This window comes from Helicoverpa armigera, chromosome 17 (genome assembly GCF_030705265.1).
Source record: "Helicoverpa armigera isolate CAAS_96S chromosome 17, ASM3070526v1, whole genome shotgun sequence".
Taxonomy (NCBI): Eukaryota; Metazoa; Arthropoda; class Insecta; order Lepidoptera; family Noctuidae; genus Helicoverpa; species Helicoverpa armigera.
Window position 1 is genome coordinate 260,475 of NC_087136.1, and position 20,904 is coordinate 281,378.

Below are 20,904 nucleotides of genomic sequence, written 5' to 3' on the forward strand. Positions count from 1 at the left end.
GCTCAGACGCTATAGCGAGTTGTGTACTGTCAGTTAGTTGCGAACTTGTATACTAGCATAAATACATATCTGCACTAAGTTATACCTAGTAAAACAGGAATCCATTTACTATTTGCATTCATTTATTTAAATACGTCCTTATATTCTAAATCGAGGCAGAATGTTTATTTATAAAGCTTGAGAATATCAAATAATTGAGTGGGGTCGTTAAACTGTAGAACTAGTTGGTGGCACAAACACTCGTGTTCGTATCTTCTAAAAAGTTTTGGCATGGCTGTATCTGGTGCCAAATCAGTGCTACTTTAATTATATAACTGCGCACAGCTCTGCAGCATTTATTTTCCTACACGTCCTAGTTCGAGAAAATGTAGATTTTTCTGCTTCCTTTCAAGTCAGTGCTGATATAAAATTTTATGTAGTATTGATAGGTGGCAGTGCAACGTCGTGAGTCGAACAAAAGCAAAGTTAGAGTTTCTATAGACCGAGTGAGGCCAATCGAGGTTTATTTTAGTTTGGTCTTCTGGGAGAAGCTTTCTGAAGAAAGATTGAGATAAAATTGAGAAATGTTCACGTTGGTACTGCAGGGACTGAACATAAACTGATGTATTTAGCAAAACTTATTTAATTTATTTATGTACACCATCCCTGTACGTCATCCCTGTACTCATTTACCTATGTTGCAGCATTTTTAACACACGAAACTCTGCCTGTGCATCAGTTTGCGACATGTCACATTAAATTACAATTCTCTTGTCATTTTTTTTGAAGATCTGTTTTCCATATATAAAATACTAGTTTCTGTCAGCGGTTTCACCCGCATCCCGTAGGAACCACGGCACGAAGCCGGATAAAAAGTAGCCTATAGCCTTTCTCGATAAATGGGCTATCTAACACTGAAAGAATTTTTTAAATCGGTCCAGTAGTTCTTGAGATTAACGCGTTCAAACAAACAAACAAACTCTTCAGCTTTATAATATTAGTAGTATATTAGTATAGTAGATAAATAAATCAGTGGTAATTGGTCAATGGTACCTACTTGAAGAATTAATATAACTAATAGCCCAAAAACCTGATCTAAATCACTATCAAATGAATCGCTGTTCAATGACAAGACCTCTCAGGCCGAGAAACACTCGGTCAAACACAATTTATGCATAAATACATGACGAGCGTCGACAAAGGAATGTCCGTACGTGTCATCCATTAAACCGGGTTAGACATCAGCCAGTTGAAATATCAATGCGGTTAGACACACGCCGACACAGACGGACAGACAACTATACAACTGAGCTAACTACACTTCAGGACTTGATCGCTACATTTGTTAGATCTATTGCCTCGTTTCTCTAGGCTTTAAATATTGTGCATAGTTTGATTTGTTTATTTATTTAACCATTTATGTATGCAGTGAACACATGAAAGAATTAGAAGTAACATAAAATAGTACAAAGGTACTGCTTATTTCTAATGAAATATCTTCCAGCAGACCCGTAGCAGGGGAGAGTTAGAATACAGAGATGTAGACAGACTGCGTAAAAGAACTATAAAGGACAGAAGAAAGGATTGTTGTTCTAATTAAAATTATTTTACGCTACTGTTAATGTAATATAATTAAAAATGTGATTTTGTTTTGACTTATAGGCCTTTACAATATAAAGCGTCAGTTTAGTCGTCGGGTCAAAATGCGTTAGGTATGTTAACATTAATCTAATATGATATCTCTGTTTGTTACAGAGTCCCCAGTGATGTAAGATCACACCCCAGGATGAAGATGAAGACGAAATGAGCGGGCGCCAGTCGGGAGCCGGCGACCATGAGTCCACCATGAGCAGCGTCCGCGTTACCATGACAACGAACATGCTGCTCTCGCTGCTGCTGCACTGCTTCTGCGTCGCCACTACTGCCTCCATACCTGGCGGAGGTAAGTCCCGTAATACACGACTAACAGAATGTTCTAGAGCGCACAAGGACTTCAAATAAATCTGAAGCATTCGTGAAAAATGCTCGAGACGCGCGGCTGTCAGCTAAAAAAGACAATTTCGCCCTCTTCAAACAGAACTGAATGTGACCCATCGGACAAATTAAACCTACGTTAAGTTGACATTTTATATATCGTTACGTTCAAAACTTTACCTATCAGTCTTTCTAATAATATCTGACCTGATAATTCGTAAAGTTTTGTCAGCAAAACCTTTATCTCTAATGAATAGACAGTTAAATCTTAATTACTTATCAAGCAATTTATTTTTCAAGAAGATAAGAAAACTTAAGTGATAAGTTTGAGCTCTTGTTTAATGCGTATTTCAATTCTTGAAAGTTTTAACAAAAATAGCTGGAAATTCAACAGATAAAGAAACTTGCGATATTCGCCGAGAATCTAGCTAAAATATTCCCTTAAACCCCGGCCATAACTTATTCTATTCGGGAAATAAAACAAAGACCCCACTATCCAGAATGGAAATATCACAAAAAACACGTTCTATTGCGCGTTGTGAATGAGATGGGAAATGCTGGATCCGCGCCGGAGCACAGGTTTAACATAAAACGCGAGTAACCGGAGCGCGTTACTAACTTTGTAGTGAGGGGCGCGAACACTCCGCAGTTTCGGAGTATAAATACGACCACGCCGAGGTGATATTACGACGCATTTAATTATGCAGCGTGATAAAACTAACCTGTGATAGTGAACATTTACAATTTAATACAATATCAAGTTTTACTGACTCCTAACGATGGAACGTATACGTATGAAGCGACTGTTGCGCTGAGATTTATTTTTCATGGGTGCTGGAGATAAAGTGCTACGGTATAATGTGAGAATAAAACGGTTAAATATAAATGTGACTGCCACTGAATTTAGCTTAGAGAACCGGCGTAGAATTATATTACTATTTAGGTAATTGGGTTCTCTCGAAATAATGTGTTAGTGTGTGTTTAGAACTCACTCTAAAAAATACCTATTATTATAATGTACCTATTTACTATCTGCGTAGGTAAATAAAATATTGAATAAATATTATTCGGATAGTTATGAATAAAATATCTTTATAATATATTATTGCAACCCGCCTATACATTTTTAGGTATGCCAATAGTGAATCATAATAGAAAACCTGGGACACGTTGAATTCAAATCAAAATCACTCACAATATATCGAGGAATGATTCACGTGACTCAACAAATCACGTGCGATACATATCAATCATAAACGACGATCAGAAGCAAAAAATATTCCTTGACACAGAGCGATATCAATCGGAGCGGATCAGCGAGCGAGCTCCCACGGATCTCGATACCGCTCCTTCTTCATTCCTCGCCAATCGAATGGAATGAATCGTGTAAAACCTGCACACTGATTTTTTATTGAGAATATGGTAACTACGAGCTACAGAGATTTCGGGCTGCAGGAAACATTTTTTATACGAAACTGCGGAATTGGAAACAAAGGAAATAAAGCGCGCACTGTACGCGACGATACAAAAACGAAAACTTTATATTTTCCTACAATAGAACGTTCCTACACTCACATTTTCGGTATGCTACCGTAGAGTCGGCACCTCTTACTGAATCGACTGTCTTAATTAACATTTAAGCTATTCCTATTTCTACTTCCTTATTGACATCCCCGAGAAACATTTCGTTTAAATTCCCTGATTTAATAGAAATAACTTTCCTTATAAAAATAAAATAAAAAATCTCCGTGAGCGCTAATTAGACGATAAAAACAAAATGGCCGCCGCTCCAGTAACGCGATATTTTGCACCGGCGCCGGCGGCCGGATTGAGCGAAATGAAATCTTTAGCGAGATTAGAATACCGAGGAAAATACATAGATATCAGGTTTCAGTGAGTCGTGAACACGTTTGTTTGTACACAGAATTTGTTCGATATTCCTGAAAATATTCGTGAGAAGCAGATTCTAGTTCTATAATTCCGTAAACAAAAAGCATGAAATATAAAACTATAGGTATATTGGAAGCCTAGGACTACTTCAAAGCTGAATACTTATTTACTAACACAAGAGTTAAAAAGTATTGACAAAAATAGATATGAAAGGCATAACATAAAATGCTGTCAATAGGAATATACAATGTGTCCCGGGGATAAGTGACCGCCCGAAATTTTTTGAATATTTGTACAAAATTAAGGATAATTTCATTTATATTTTTGAAAAAAATCATTAAAAAAATTTTATTGTCAGGCCTGTTAATAACAGGCTTTGCTCTTGTTTTTCAAATTTCAACTGACTGTATTTTTGCATTTGTTTGAAATAGCAGCAAACATTGTTGTGAGCTATTGTAGGAAATATCATGTAGTTTATTAATAAATTAAAATAAAGTGATATTATCGGGGCATTTATTGGACTTATTTTGAAAAAACTGAAAAAAAGGCGTTATTTTCTTTGAATTTTTATTTTCTTTTTTTTCTAATAAATGTTTTATTACATTTTTGTTATGTTTGATAATTTTAATTGATAAACTATGATGTCGGCTAGTCAATAAAGAAAAAAGAATTTAAAAAGATGTAAAAACTTAGGAAATATCTTAAAAAAACTGCAGCACGTCACAGTATGTACTAAAAATCATTAAAAAAAAAACAAAGGCGGTAAGTCCCAAATATAAAGGAAATTATCCTTAATTTTGTACAAATATTCAAAAAATTTCGGGCGGTCACTTATCCCCGGGACACATTGTATATTGTCTCAAGTTTTCCTTGAATGAAGAAAACTTAATACAGGATATAACTGCAATAAAAATAATAATTTTAATTTCATTTCTACACTTCCCACGGGAATAAAATAACCGCATACTTGGATATTTTTATGAGCTAAATTGTGGAAATTGTACGACTGTTTTAAGTTTATTCTCGGAATGTATTCCTTCTAGAATATTCAACTAAAGCAAATGTTGTTCTTACTTAACTATTTTGAGAGATTTTAAATAGACCGAGTTACTGTTACATATTCGTATTATTTTAGGAATGCTGTACGAATTTACGATATAGTTTGGAACAGTTTGCTATTTTATACCCACATAGTTTAAATTGAGTGTAAATTCATGGTTCGACAATATTATGACTATTTTAAATAATTATAAATATAGTAGTTATTTTAAAAAATACATAATGGTCATTATTACATTTTATTATTTAGTTGACTGGCCATACAATAAAAGCATTTCCGAAATTGCTAATTCAAAAAAAAAGCAATCAATTCAAGCAACTTGACAATGCGATGCCAATATAAAATAGCGTGAGCATTTCCTAAATTCCGCGCGTTTGAACAAAATGGCCGATTGCAGGGATACTACAGTTGTATGCTACAGTATATCAGCAGGTAAAAAACTATGAATATTGGGAAAACAAAACGTAAGGGGAATGTGACCAACATTAGCTTTCTGCTTAGAAAATGATGCGCAGTGTATGACGGTGAACAATTTGCGAGATGGAAAAACCGCACGCAACTCTATATGAATACCATTAGGATTGAACTCCATCTTACTCAAATTGAGTATAAGGATAGATATAATTTAACCGACCTACCAAAAAGATGGAGGTTACCCATTAAGATGTTTGTATTTTTTAACCTGGTTCAAAGCTTTGAGCTATTGACGGGCTTTTATTATATAAATATATATTTGAAGTCACTTAATCTACGTAGTTATAAGAAGTAAAGGATTTCCACACAGGAAAATTGGAAAAGTAAGCTTCGATTTGTTTGGATTTTAACAATCCTGATTGAAATGGATATTATTTGCAAAGGGTTACTCGAAGAAAAATTCAATTCACTGTCTTTGTTTAAAAAAGGCTTTTAAAATACCTATTTCAGGAACATGATACTACGGCTTGGGGGTCTGGGCTGTTTGTTTAGAAAAACTTTTCAAAATTATACAGGATATTTTTTTGCTTAGAATTTGAGTGTACGTCGTAAATCGTCGTTGAGATAAAAAACGAGATAACATCGTTGAAGTGAGCTGCTGAGAGGAGGGTCAGCGAGATCAAAGGGTCTGTCCTGTGCACGGCGGAACCTTTGAGTTCATCTCGCGGAGTTCCGTGTGTGCACTTATCAGTCTATTTATAAACTCCGCCGCTGCCGCGATCTCAGGAAATTGTTTTGTAAAAAAGATTCGACCCTTTTTCAGAAAAATGTGTGCTCATAGAAGTATTCGAAATGAAATTAATTTTTTAAAGTACTTTGCAATCCGTTGTGGAGTGGTAACAAAATTATTTTAACAATTTGAAATCAAATTATGGAATAACTTATAAAGAATTTCTAATACTGCTTAACGCCTGAGCGCAATAAACTATTATCTTTTGATTTCGAATTATCAAGTGCTTGGCGGTCTCTGCAATAATAAAATTCGCAATAAAATAAATCTATAGAACTTACTTTATGATTGAAATTGTAAAACAATTATTTTTCATTAAATTAACCTTAAGTGCTTCAATTTAATTGAATGAATAATGGCAAAACGATATTTCATGCATGGACGGAGAGGGTATGTTTCTATGAACATCAAAAGATGAAAAATAATTAACAAATTGATGTCTCGCAGTTGATTTCAGCTGATTTCAAAGTGTGTTTTCATTTTAATTATTGAATGGTATTCTGTGAAAGTCAAGTAGTCTGAAAAATTTAATAAGAAACCGAAAGAACGGGTTAACGGTCTACTTTGACAATAACTTGGATGCTTGCACGATCATAGCGCCAGACGTTTTTACTGCTTTAGTTCAACTTAGACATCTAATTATTTTCTACACGTGATCTATAATTCACTTTGTAAATAACTCCGTTTATTTCAAAGACATGTGCCATTTAAATGTTTGTAATAATGGACTCATAATACATCTGATTCTTTTCCTTTATAATAAACAGTATTAACAAAATTAACAATGGTTTCAGATGGAAACGCTCATTTTTGGGTGCGAAATTAATTATAATATAAATAGTTAGAGCGATATTAGAATACAAATGTGTTAGTAAAAGCACGGCGCGCTATAGAGCGCACGTTCCGCGCCATTAGTTGCCAACAGTGCGGTGAGTCAGCGCGCTTAAGGCTGCGTGCACACTGTGGCGTAACGCGAGCGTACACTGTGTAACGCGGCTCTGTAACGTACTAATTATTCATTCAGGTGTGCTGGAAGTTGAAACACAGAATGATTTTGTATGTTGTGTTTACATACATTGACAGGTGAAGCATCTAATTTTAGCATTACTATTTTTTTTCTTGTCTTATTGTGTCTCATGTTCAGTACACACGCATGATAAACAGTAGCCTTTCCGTGAGAGGAAATTCTTCATTTGGGGATAAGTGGAGTGGCATGCCGGATTCTAGCTGGCTAAAACCACCCCTGTGTCTCTCCTTCAATTTGTGATATAGGAACAGACACGGGAAACCTTATTCTACCGCAACCCCACACTAGAGCTGACCCTATGATACACTATAGCCTACAGTAACCCTAATAGTTGTCGTCACATTAGGGTGCTAGCCATCGATCGGCCACCTGGCTTGTTTGTTTGGGACCTGACCTGCTGACTCATGTTTCCAATCCTGCTTAGTGACCTTCCTGTTATACGTACATACATAGATATAGTTAAATGGTACTAGGTCTAGAAATCTGTAAGTCAGCAATTATAATACTTGCTGTTCATGCAATTATTCGTAAACACACAATAAGTCATATATGTAATAAGTAAAGGTGTACCTAGTAGGTATTGTAAAAGAATAAAACATACAATAACATGACTCGATCTATGTAGATAAGACGAAGAAAAAGAGCAATGTTACTCTGCAAATAGAAAGTCTCAATTATTTGAATGATGTTGGGACAAAAAAATATAAGCTGTGAAATTGTGAATGCCTCAATTATATTTGTTAACTGGGGAGACTGCCGATGATATCATACAAACCATAACAATAAGAGATATGACATGACCTGTCTAGGTTACCTCAAATATCAAGTACACAAGGTTTTTGTTAAAATTTTCCAACAAGTAAAAAAATAAAAAGTTATCTTGATGGAGACCTTCTCAAGTGGTGATATTGAAGTGTATCGCAACAAAAGGCTTTAAGTTTCAAAAATAAAAATAACTATTTTTGTTTTTCTTTGTGGTATTTCGAAATGTCTATTTAAGTGCAATGGAGGCAGTCTACTAAAAATGATTAATTATTTGCTTTCACAAAACTTACTTAAAGAAACAATTCAAACTTAATACATTTTTATTCCATAAAAAAGAGCTGAAAGTAACGTCATGAAGCCCGACCGACGGTGCGGCTATCAGGCGTGCCAAAAATATAACCTCTGACATCAAAGGTGCGGCTAATTCAATTGAAGGTGAACGAGTCCTGCGACACAGGGCAGAAACATACAGAAGGTCAGCGCCCTAATGGCCTATTGCATTATACCGCACGCGATAACACAGACCCGCGTAATAGAGAACACGTTACAGTTTGCTAAAATAAAAAAAAAGGAACAATGGTCTTTATTTCAGTCATATACTTACCTAACGATGATAATATGTTATCTAGATAATCTGTATTGTTAATGTTACGTTACGTCGTAATTGCCTAATATTATTCGTCTCAATCATTGGGCTATTTTATTTTTTATTACTGGGTTCTTTTCTTTAATGACACTGATTATGTGATCATTTTATCGCTATGTGTGCTTAATACAGATGTGTAATTTTAGACTTGTAACTCCTACATGAATGTTAGTTCAAAATGAACCTTCTCAAGTTACCTGGACAAGACCGGCAAGCATGCCTGTCTTAATTAACAAGATCGAGAGCTAACTAGCGAGTTGCCTCACATTAGCCGAGCACTGGATACATTAGCCGCCTACAGTCAGACATGGTTTTATGAGCTAAGTGCCCTCACAACGGCGACTAACTTATTCCGTCACCTATAGCGTAAGTTAATTGTTCAACTGCTTATCGCTACTCTATGTCGATGACGTGTTAAAGATGGGAGATTTTTTCTGTATTCTTTGCTCAGCTTGAAATTAAATTGAAAGGACATTTTTATGTTTCCAGGGCAGTAGTTCTATTTTAAGCAATTCGGAGAAAGAATCTTGACATTTGCTTCTAAATTTGAGCATTGGGGCTTATTTAATATTCATGACGTCTAAAGATCATTTTCGATACAATATAATTTCCATTATTAATCTTTCTGTCTATCAACATGTCTAATCTAGTCTAGTCAGTTGTAATTTATCGTAACGCAGCTTAAAGTGACAATATTGCCGGCCAGTTGACAGCCCCCGACGGCTCTCTAATAACGCGTTCATTCACAAACGTTATGTCATGTCTGTAAAAATTGATATCGATAACATAACAATTGGACATCTGTCATTTAAATTATTGCATTAACTGAAGGTTTTTTAATTTTGAGATAAATCCTTGTCCATTAATAAACTCAAAATACAAGAGGATTACAAAAACGAGAATCGCAAATAGTTGAGTGGTAAATAGGTATGAAATATAATAATAAAAGGCATACATAGGTACATTTGTCGAGCACTCGGTGTATGTGTGGTCGGAACTGAAGCCACCATGTTTTTGTCCGGCTCGGCCGCCATTTGTTGCGTCACGCAAAAACTACCAAATGGATTTCGATGGGGCTTTCATTGCTCCGGAGCGGAAACCGCAATTCCAAAATTGGAGTAGTGCATTAAAATAGTATGTCTGAGCGCAAGAATAAAAATTCAAGACCAACAGTCTACAAAATAAAGCACTAAATAAAATACTCTTTTTACTGAGTAGACAGCGTTCTGTAAAATTTTAGCGCACTTTACAATCTCCGCATATTTTATCACAAATAAGTTTCTCCGTGCCATCTCGCTACTAACAAAAAACATGTTCTCATTTTGTTTAAAAAATACGCTCGGAATATTGAAATTGTAAAATCTGTTTCTACGAACGCCGCGTAAAATTGACAAAGCAAAAAATACTTGTTTACTCAGTCATTTATACCAAGTAAAAGTAATTTAATAAATGGAATACGGAGCGCGCCATAGAAGGATGAACGTACCGACATAATGTAATAATATACGGACTTTTTGAACAACAGACACAGATGCGCACTGTGTTCCACTTGTGTTTTTTGCACAGCTCGATTTAATCAAAATTCCAAATTATGTTTTTATACGATACGTTCGAATGAAATGAAAACACAGCGCGGACGGCAGATGTGTGTTCTCTCACTAAACTTTTCTTTGTGGAGCAGGTTACCTGATGCTTACGATTGGCCGTTATTTCCGAACTATTAAGCGTGAGGTACGCCCCCGCCGCAGGTCGTAAGAGCTTGTTCAAATCACGTCGTAGAATAAGGCCGCGGCGGCAATACTGCCTGAGTAATGACATGTTCGGGGGCCATCGCTCGCGAACAACTTAATAGGCCGTAACCTTCAGCTCAGCCACTGCGCGGAATCTTAACTAAGCGCTAAACAGATTACACGACGCGCCTACAATGGAATTATTTTATTTTGATGTCTGTACGAAACACGAGATGATGTACTTTACGCGAGAGATTTCGTTTGTTGCCACACTTTCGGTTACTGCGTGTAACACATACAAAATTAGTTCGAGTATAAATCGAACAAACAAAGATCAAAGCGCTTCTGTATCTGCTCGCGTATTGACTGTAAAGTTTTCCCAAACATTGAAATTCTCAACGAAGACATCACTCGTACACTCAAATAGTGATGTCACTTTACGTTTCTATACAAACATATCGTGGTTGTCGACAAAAACACGTGAAATTATGCGCATACACGGTGCCTCGAAATATTTGGCACAACACTATAGTCCCGGAGACGGAGCACGATATTTGCCAAAACGTTATTTAATATGTAAACACGCCGAACGTTTACACACATAAACAGATTTCTATTGTTTACTTTGCTTAGTGTGTGCTTACGTCGATAGGAATTTCAACTATTTTGCAACTCTGTGTTTGAGTGTGAAACAGCTGTCCGTTTATATGTTCGCTATAATGATGATTCCCAATCGCTTGCTAGTAATTATTGTATCTAATCTACTGTAAACAATTCAGGCAGTATAAATAATTAACTGTTTGCGTATCGCAATTCAGCCTAAAACGTTTTAGGCAACAATAAATCAGGGCAGCAAAATAAATTACTGTACAATATCAAAGAAAGCATTTACTTTAAAAATATTATCGTGTCTGGAGAGCTGCGAGCCAGATTTAATGACATTTATCTCAATAACGTTACGTAGCGAGCCTAAAGTTGTTACATAATTGTATTCTCGAACCCTCCATGAATACCTAGATATATTTAAAAAAATATCTTTTATATCAAAAATAAAGGTTAAAAGCTGTCTTATCCATAAAGACTGCCGATAAAAAAAAAAACTATGTTAAAAGCCAATGTATCGAGGAAGGCTACAAAACTTCTTTTAACCAGGTGCGAAGTAGCAATACTGCTTGCGGAAGCTATAGTCTGTTTTTTAATCTCGTAGACTAAATTGACACTTGCAAAATGTCAAACTTTCTAATAATTTTGCTAGCTCTGTGGTGCAGTGTTGTACTTACGATACCGGTTCGTTGAATCGTAACTTTTTATCTATAATAGACGAATTTAATATTCATTCAAAGTTTTATATTTAAAATTCACGTACGTACACATGGCTGTACGACGTGCTACAAACTGCCAGGGATATCTGACCACGCAAAGCCATGCGTAATCATCAAGGATAAGCCCATTATTTCAGGATGACTTATTGTAAAAAGTTACGATTCAACGAACCGGTATCGTAAGTACAACACTGCACCACAGAGCTAGCAAAATTATTAGAAAGTTTGACATTTTGCAAGTGTCAATTTAGTCTACGAGATTAAAAAACAGACTATAGTCATGATAAATTAAAATGTAACAAGGGTTGATCCACAATTAGAATGACCCGGCCTCCTGGTCTAGGCCGTTAGCAAAAAACGTTTTTGTTCATTTGTTTTTTGTCTGAGATCCCGGCCAGGGGTCGCGCTAGCATCCATTAGAGCACTCTTTAAACAAATAGAAATAAAAATGTTTAGCAAATAAAACTGAGCGATTAAGATAAAATCGTTCCAGAATAGAATCGTTTTTGTTATTTGTGTAATAGTTTTAATTAGTTGCCGAGATTCTCTCTGGAGGATTTTCGCGTTATTAGAATGATTCTTTATCTTTTTAAACTAATGGTTCTTCTTATCTTAGTTCAGTTAATGAAATCCAATCATCGTTGTCTTGCTACTACGTATGTTCTTAACATGTGTTTTCCATCCTCACACCTCTATCAGCCGTCATCTCATTGTGCATCCTCTGCAGTTTAACAGACAAAAAAATATCATATATGTGGATTCATGTTGTTTATAAAATGATGAGATGATGTTCATTATAACATGAGGAGAATAGAAGACTCTTTGAGGGACAGTCCTCTTCCTGGATAATGTCTTAAAAAAGTAACACGACATCAAGGCTGCTACCAGGGCTGATCTGAACAAGTTGCTCATAGTTCCCACTATTTTTGTCACGCAAAAAAAAACAATATATAGACAGTAGAAAGTAATTTTCTCCTAAGAATTTCTAGACTTTGACACAGAGCACTTAAGTGGGGCACAAAATAACATTGAAATAGTTGGTCCGCGTACAATTTGGAGTACACAGTGGTACGTCGAGCTGTCTTCTCTAGAGTTAGGCATTTCTAGCGAGACGTGTAAGTACCGGGTCTTTGCGAACCAGACAACTGACCACAGGGGATCTACCCAATGTTTGTCATTGTATTTGAGTCGCAACAACGAAGTATTATATAAATTGTAATTTTTAAATGCTAAATATAATTAATTTATAACATTAGCTAGTTAATTTAGAAATAAATTATCGCCAAACGCTTCATTGACACTGTTTGTAGTAATGTGTTTGTAAACCACAAATAAATTATTTGCTAAATCAAAGAGTCAAACATATGATGATTAACATTTTATTTAATATCAATTAAGTTCTTTTAAAACTGGTTTATTTCATGTTAATTTATTGTCCACTTCTAATAATTTTAAAGTGTCAACTTCCTCTTTTCTGTTCTTGTTCTCTCTTATCTAAGATCTACAGACATGTAACTTTTGTCTCCATAGCATAAAGCGCTTTATGATTCGCCATAAAGCGGCTTAATCATCTGCTGCTTAATTATTTATATTTCACTAGCTTTTGCCCGCGACTTCGTTCACATGATATAGTGACTTCCGGCATATTTTTGGTTTGACCAATAGATGGCGCTATATGTCCGGAATAAATTTTATTTTTTAATTTTATATTTTTTTTGAAATAAAAACTATCCTATGTCCTTTCTAAATTTCCAAACTATGTCTGTACCAAATTTCACACAAATCGGTTCAGTAGTTTAGGCGTGAAGAAAAGACAGACAGACAGACAGAGTTACTTTCACATTTATAATATTAGTTAGGATTAGGGTCGGTGCTAAGCAGCTGTTGTGTGTTGTCCGCTGCTTTTGTACAATAACATCACTTTCAAAAACTCATTTCCCTCATGTAGGATTGTAGGTGTTTTAGGTAAAATAATATAATGTAAAAATTAAACAAGAAACAAACTATGTGAAAATGCGAATTCAGATTTAGATGATCTATGTCTTTGTATATCTCAAAAAGCTTCTATCACAAAGGTATCGACAACAAAATCATGTATTTAAAACTACCGCTTCACTCTCAAACAAATCCGTTCTTATTTAGTGAGAGTATAATACCGTGAGTCGCTAGATACGTTTGTTACAAATATCAGCTGGCTATACGTGGCTACAATCTGGCTTAAAGGATGACGCTCATAATGTAAGTGGACAAATTCTACTCCACTTGAAGCAACAAGTTTACATTTAAACTTTGTAAAACATATTCCGAGTGGAAAATATTTATATAAATAGGATCTCGCTGTTGCTCGCGGTTTAAGTCATTTTGAGCTTACTTTATGCGGCTATGTGTCAGAAATGTTGCTTGAACTACAGCATAAAGATTTAAATGCTATAAAAGTCAACCTAAGTTTTTGGTATTCAAGTTATTAGTAGTCAAGAATTATCAATATTAAATAAAATCATGAAGTTGAATATGGATTAAAATATGATATTACCCGTACCACAAAGTGCGGTAAATCAAATATCCATAATATTGAGAAACCCTAGTAAATTCAAAGCACAATATACGCATACGATATCCCCAGTTATTTTAGCCGCACAAAATAATACTGCTTCATACAGGTTTGGTGAAGTAGAAACAAAAAACGTTCGCTAAACCGATTCCCAGTTTTGAAAGTTTACGTTTTTTGGTTTTGGCTAAGCTCGCGTGTGTATTTCAGCATTGTATTCACGTTGATACCCGCGGCTTTATATTTTGTATTGTAACAATGGCGGCATGGGGGTCAATTTGTGTTTATGACGTAACTCTTTGTATTTCTCGTGTTTCATGTGGGCTTTAGGAACTATGGTTTGGTTGTTAGATTTCTCATCTTTCTCTGGTAGCAATTTGTAGGGTTTCATTGTTAGACGGTTTCTGGTGGTTGCTGCTGTTGACTTTGGTTTTCAGTGCCTGAGGGGTTGCAAAATAGTACAGACTCCTTCCATCCTTCTTTCTACGATTGTTTATACCAATTGAAGTGTAAAAAGTATGTACATGATTGGTAATTACTTCAAAAGGTTTCGTGTAACATCACCACATCTTGCCTCACCTTCTTACAATGTTGTTCCCTCCGTGCCTGTCACTTTCCTGTCACAAGAGCACATGAGCGAAAACTATAAAATTAAGTATTAACGTCTGTCGTCGAAGTGGTGTTTTATGCGAGTAGACTACACCTCGTGACCCAATACATTAATGTAAGACGCCGGATCGTCGGCCGGCCGTGCTGAAGCAATTTAATAAAAAGCCGGGGCGGGGCCGCCGTATCGTCTGTAGCGCCTTTACGCTACAAGCTATTACGATGAAATGATGCAAACTTCCCCCATATGGAAATTGTTTACTAAGTGCCAACAATTGTGTTAAACATTTTTATTAAAAATTCTTATTTTCATAGAAAGTATGTACAATTTGGACGTAATGTATTGTGTGAGCGAATATTTTTGTAATTTTGTTGTTGTTTGTTACGCCGGGAGGAAAGCGATGTCGTAACTCTTAAGTATTTTCATTTATATTGGGTAAGTGGTGGAAAACAAAAGGAAATATAGAGGCATATTATATACTTCAACCAGACAATAAAGAAACTACCTACTAGATAGATAGACTCACAATTTTCATTTCCTTCAAAACTCTGAAAAAATACCTACATACATCAACATAACAGTCCGTTTATCCAACAACAAGTCGACAACATCTGGATTCTACTGAAAGCGGAACATGTCCTCACAAATACCACTTATAGTGAATTTATTTAGTACACACACACACACACACACGCGACTGGCAATTGAAAGTAACTGTTGCCACGCCCCCTGTCGGCTAACTTTAACAGAAGATCCTTTGTCGCGATTTCCGACGACTGAATGATGACGATGGGGGAAATTGGGGGATAAACTAATGAGGATAATGTTTGGAAAGGAAATCGGGGTATAACCGGTTTTGAATCGTAATGGGGTTGAGATTTATTGGGTTTCGTTTGAAGGTCGACTAATATGGTATGAATCAAGGTTATTCTAATTCGTTAAAATACAATTTTACTAAATCAATAGTATACTAAACATAGGTGTTATTAGTGTGAAAATGACAACCATTTTCCACAGGATAACGAGTAAATAAATACAGCATGACGACACATACATAATATGAATGGCATTCACATACGTGGCGCTCAATTATCACGCATGTCTGATCCAATACACCGTACGTACCGCAGAACACAACGGAATAATTAACAAACAAACGAGTACAGTTCCATCATTGAATTTACAATGAAACATACTTTATTACACTCCGCATGTTATTAATTAAACTAACATAACTCATATTAATTGATAGCGTAATACATTGCTGCATTAGTGAATAAAACTAATTGTAGCACTTTGTGAAATTCCAGTTGAAGTATGGGAGCAATTGCGGGCTGCGCGATAAATAGCGAGCGGTATGATGGCACGTTATTTGATTAAAGTGCGAGTGCCAAGTGTACCGACTGCTGTAAGAGAGTTAAATGGTGCAATTATGCGCTCTTAAGCTGCGGCGTATCGTGGTGACGTATTGTGCTGGACTAGCCACGTTTTATTCGGACACTACTTTAGATTCTGTTAGATTTAGTGAAAGGAATTTACGTTTGTAGGTTATCAATATTTGAATTGTGACTGTAATTATTGTTATGCAATACTTATTCACTTAATACCTGACTCCACGTAGTGGAATTTTATATTTTTTTAAAGGGGATAAATGACATCGAAGTCAATTTTTCGAGTTGTGGTACAAAGTTATTATTCAAACATTCAGCATCTTCCCAAAGATATCAGAAGTAAAATTTTCATCAAAGCGAAGCGTTCTTAAGTGCATCAAAGTCGCGGTTCCAGGTAAAGCCGACTTTACCCGACCTCGGTCGACTTCGGTAAACTTCGTAAAACTTCGTCTGTAGTGAAAACACACCCTTTTTAACTAGCCAACAAGTTGGAGGGGGTAATTCTTCACTTAGCGTCGGGGTGCGTTTCTGGGCACAAGTTTACTGCGTGATTCAGTTAAACTTTGGAAGTTTCCTATAGTTTACGTAATATTTAGTGTTATGCTTGATAGCGAAAAGTTCATGCATAGTATGATGGAAATGAGGATGTGAGGTTGAATGCCACTGGTATTTTCATTAAAATAATGTACCTTTATTTAATTTCTTTTTATACACATTTTTATCTGATTCTTTATTTCATACTTTTATTAAACATCCAAGCTATAAGCATAACTAACAACGAATATTAATAATTTCTTCACTTTCACGACTCGTACCCAAAATAACAAAAAACCGACGTGACTGTAGGGTAGTTCCCGTGCTAATTTAGTGTAGTTTTTGTGCCAAACCACTGGGTTTTGTCGTAATTAAACCTGTGTTGTTTTCTGTTTATTTTGACCAAATTAACGCGAGGAATTTCCTGTGGGAGCTACCGACTATATTTTATAGTTCACAGTTCAAGTACAAAGAGATACCCCAGTGAATATTTTGCTACAGAATTTACTAAGTTGATTTACTCGTAATGTACTACAATGTAACAGCTCACATTATCCGGATTTAGTAACATTTACTTGTTAGTTGTTACTGCAGTGATATGTGTGTTTAATAAAATAGTTTACAGCTTATTGCGTCAAAAACTAATTACGAAAATAATCCTGTACCTAATGATATAAACACAACTTAAACTATCTTTGGAAACTATCATGTTATGTATATTCTAAAATAAATATTCTTCTTATATCTACACAATTTCTGACAAAGATAATAAAACCAAACCCCACTCTTATCTAACCACAACTCCAATCTAACACGGAACACAGATGCATTTCCCATCAATTACGAGCACCACATAATTATTACCAGCATTAACAGATATCTACTTATCACTACACACATTGGGCGGCCGATGGCGCGTGTAGACCAGACCCCCCGCTACTTGCGCCCCCCGGACAATAAATCCCCGGTTATGGGCGTCGAAATAATTAGTGGGTTCATTAGAGAGCCGTACGCAGTCATTATCTGACGCGTGATGTAGGTCAACAACTGATCGCAGAATACCTGCCTTAAAGGCTTGAGAGTTAACTTGAGGAGTTTGGATTATAAATAAAGTATGAAAAGGTACAAATATTTGAGATATTAGAAGGTAATATGGTACCAAAATAGATTTTTTATATACACAAAAGAAAATAAAATAGTTTTCTTAGTAGGTACTTACTACCTCGAGTCCTGACATAACCGAAAATGATATAACGGACATTTTGACCGCAGTAGCGTCGGCGCCGGTCTATCAATCAACTGGCCAAAAACTGTATGCTACATGAAATAAATATAATATCTTTAAAATTGCCACGTCACATGTTATCTATGATATGTTATTTCTGGAAAATTCAACATTATTGGAAATAATAATATTAAATGTACACTTTATTCTGGAAGTAATTTATCATTTAAAAGCGCGTTCAAACAAAGAACGGACAGGAGATAAGCCTTTTGATGTAACATTAATTCAACTTACCGAATATAAAATAATTACGGCACTCAGTGGGCCGTTAATGAAACAATTAATTCGCTGATCACCAAAAGGGACAGAACCAAGACAAAGTTACTGCGACAGAATAATATAGATAATCTGACGACACCGGCCAAGTGTTAATTTCAATAAAAATAACAGTTAAACTGGATTCACATTAACGGTTATTGTTAGTCGTTATAGTAACTATAACGCTATAACCGCGTTATTCGCGCCATCAGCCAATTAAAAGTGGTATAAATTGTATGTAGCGCGGTCCGACGCCAATTATTATCAAAAACACTGCGATCATTATAACGTTTCGATGTGTTTAATGATTTAATTAATGGATAACAGAAAGTAGCTCGTTAACGTGTAGTTATAGGCAAACGTGTGTAACATCATTTAACTGTGATTGTTTTATAAGTTACGGGGAATTGTGTAATTACCTGTACTTCAATCTTTAGCGTTGATTTTAACTGATAATGGAGCCTATAATAAAACTAACTGTATAAACTTTTTAAATATTATTAAAGCGGGTGAGAGACTACAGTAGGAGCTCTTTACTAAAGCAAACCTCCTAGCTGCAATTCTTATTAGTTTATGTATTAATTATATCACATACAGAAACAATACTTTGATCGCAATTATTCATCAATAGCATTTAATTTTATAAAATATGCCACACTACAGAACGTTTAAAAAAAGAACGCTTAAAGTAACTTATACCATTATTCCACATCTCTATACAAGTTGTCCCGACTACACAGACACACGAGAGGTGCTCTAGCCCCCGACGCCGACGCCCGGCGCTCCGGCGCACCTGCCAACACCCACTAATTATTATAATTGAATCTTTATTATCCTTTTCCTTTTACAATCTTTTCCCGCCGAGTGGCCGCTCCACATTTTATAAGATTTTTATATTGCCAGCTTAACTTGCAGCGGTTTCACGCTTATTTTTTATTATGCTTTAAATTAAACGCAGTGGGAATTGTCTTGTAAATGTTGAATTATGTTAAGTATTTTTTATTTGAAATTGTAAGAGGCAAACTGTTAGGATAGTCTTTTAGACTGTAAAGTCCAGTCTAGTCTATAAAGATATCTTTATAGTTTACCTCTGGTTAGAACAACGAGAGATATGAATTAGATAACTAAACTATCCAAAAAGACATTACTGAAACTTTTAAATAGGTATGTATCACATATTCAAATAACAAGTAAATCCTTAATACTTAACCCTTAAATAAACAGGTACAGCAACAAATTATCGGCACAAAGACTCCGTTAGGAATACACAGTGGCTGCGAGATTGATAACACGAGACCCGAAAGTTCACAACTACCCACATTTAGCGCACAGCTTATAGGCAATTATTTGGGCGATGTAGGCTCATGAAGTTACTTGTATCGGAGGGACACTTCACCACTTATTTACTGTATGTACCGATCAAACTTTAATTTAGTTCAACACAGTTTGTAATGACCTTCATTTGTTGTGTACTGAGAGTTCACTAAGTTTAGGCTTGCTCTGTACTTGGGTATATAATGTTACCTACTTATAACTGATATCAGTTTGATAGTACGTATATTACTTGCTAATGCAAGCTTTTCGTTTGTTCTTGGAGAAGTGATTACAGTTTAGATGACAAAAAACGGTTTTAAACAATTCAAAACTTGTTTTAAACTTTAATATACTGTGTAAGATATTTATATAAAAGTAAAAACAATTTGATTGCCAAAAGTAAACTCTTTAACATACCAACTACTTATATCGCCCCAAGTTTCTCCCGAAATATTAGCCTTTTCGTTTCATGCATGTTACGTAAGATAAAAGTCGTACCACTGCCATACATACATATTTATACGAACAGCCAGATAATGTATCGTTTTATATATTAATATTCATGCGAAACGGATTGTAACTGTCCAAGAGCTTAATGTATTGGAGTCGCGATAAAAACTTTCTGCTTCATTAAAACGATGTCATTAAATACATTTTCGGGCAAAAATTCAATTTGAGAGCAACTTTTGGAATCGACAGATGTTTAAAACTAAAACGACTGTTCTTTTTCAGAGGTGAAGCCAATTTAGAGAGACGTAATCGCATTAGTGACTGAAACGTCAAATATTTTTTTGTACAGCTTATGTGCATGATAAAGTTTATAAAATTAGTACAAATATTTATAAGTTTACTTTTTTAATATTAAGCATTTGTTAATCCTGCTCTTTTGTTTGTATAAAATATGTGTAAAAAAAATCCTTTCAATCGTGTAATTCGTCATGCAAACAAACAATAATTGACCAAATATTTGCGTCAAAGCTATGTATTGCAATGTATTCATAACTATTGGCAGCAGTTGGCCGTGCTCTCCACTCGTCTCCACTCGTCTCCTCTCGGCCGAGAGTCATCGACACTTGATTTCCTCTCCGTTTGTCAAAACAATTTACTGTATCGAACTGTTGGGCACAATCCAATTTTTATTCGTTACAAAGGGCTAACCCGATTGAGGGATGTTCGCAGGATTTTTAAACAATCACATTTAAAGAACATCAAGAACATCGGATTTACTTTTTTCTGAACTATTATTGTATATTGAATTTTGAGAAACATTCTTTGGGCTTAGATCAAAGTATATTGTAGAATTTTATTTATTTGTAATCTTAGAACACACGTTGAGTATTTACATCAAAGAAAAATATCAAAAAGCAAAA

At 35.3% G+C, this 20,904-nt stretch overlaps 1 protein-coding gene across 3 annotated transcripts in view; it reads left to right on the forward strand.

Moving 5' to 3' along the window:
* The window catches only part of LOC110377239 (fibroblast growth factor receptor-like 1), a 142,758-nt gene that overhangs the window by 52,919 nt on the left and 68,935 nt on the right, over positions 1–20,904 (forward strand). For all 3 annotated transcript variants that reach the window (XM_064038865.1, XM_049846138.2, XM_049846139.2), the window contains exon 2: positions 1,734–1,921. In XM_064038865.1, the coding sequence (XP_063894935.1) occupies positions 1,783–1,921 (139 nt within the window). In that variant the 5' untranslated portion in view covers positions 1,734–1,782. The remainder of the gene's footprint in view (positions 1–1,733; positions 1,922–20,904) is intronic.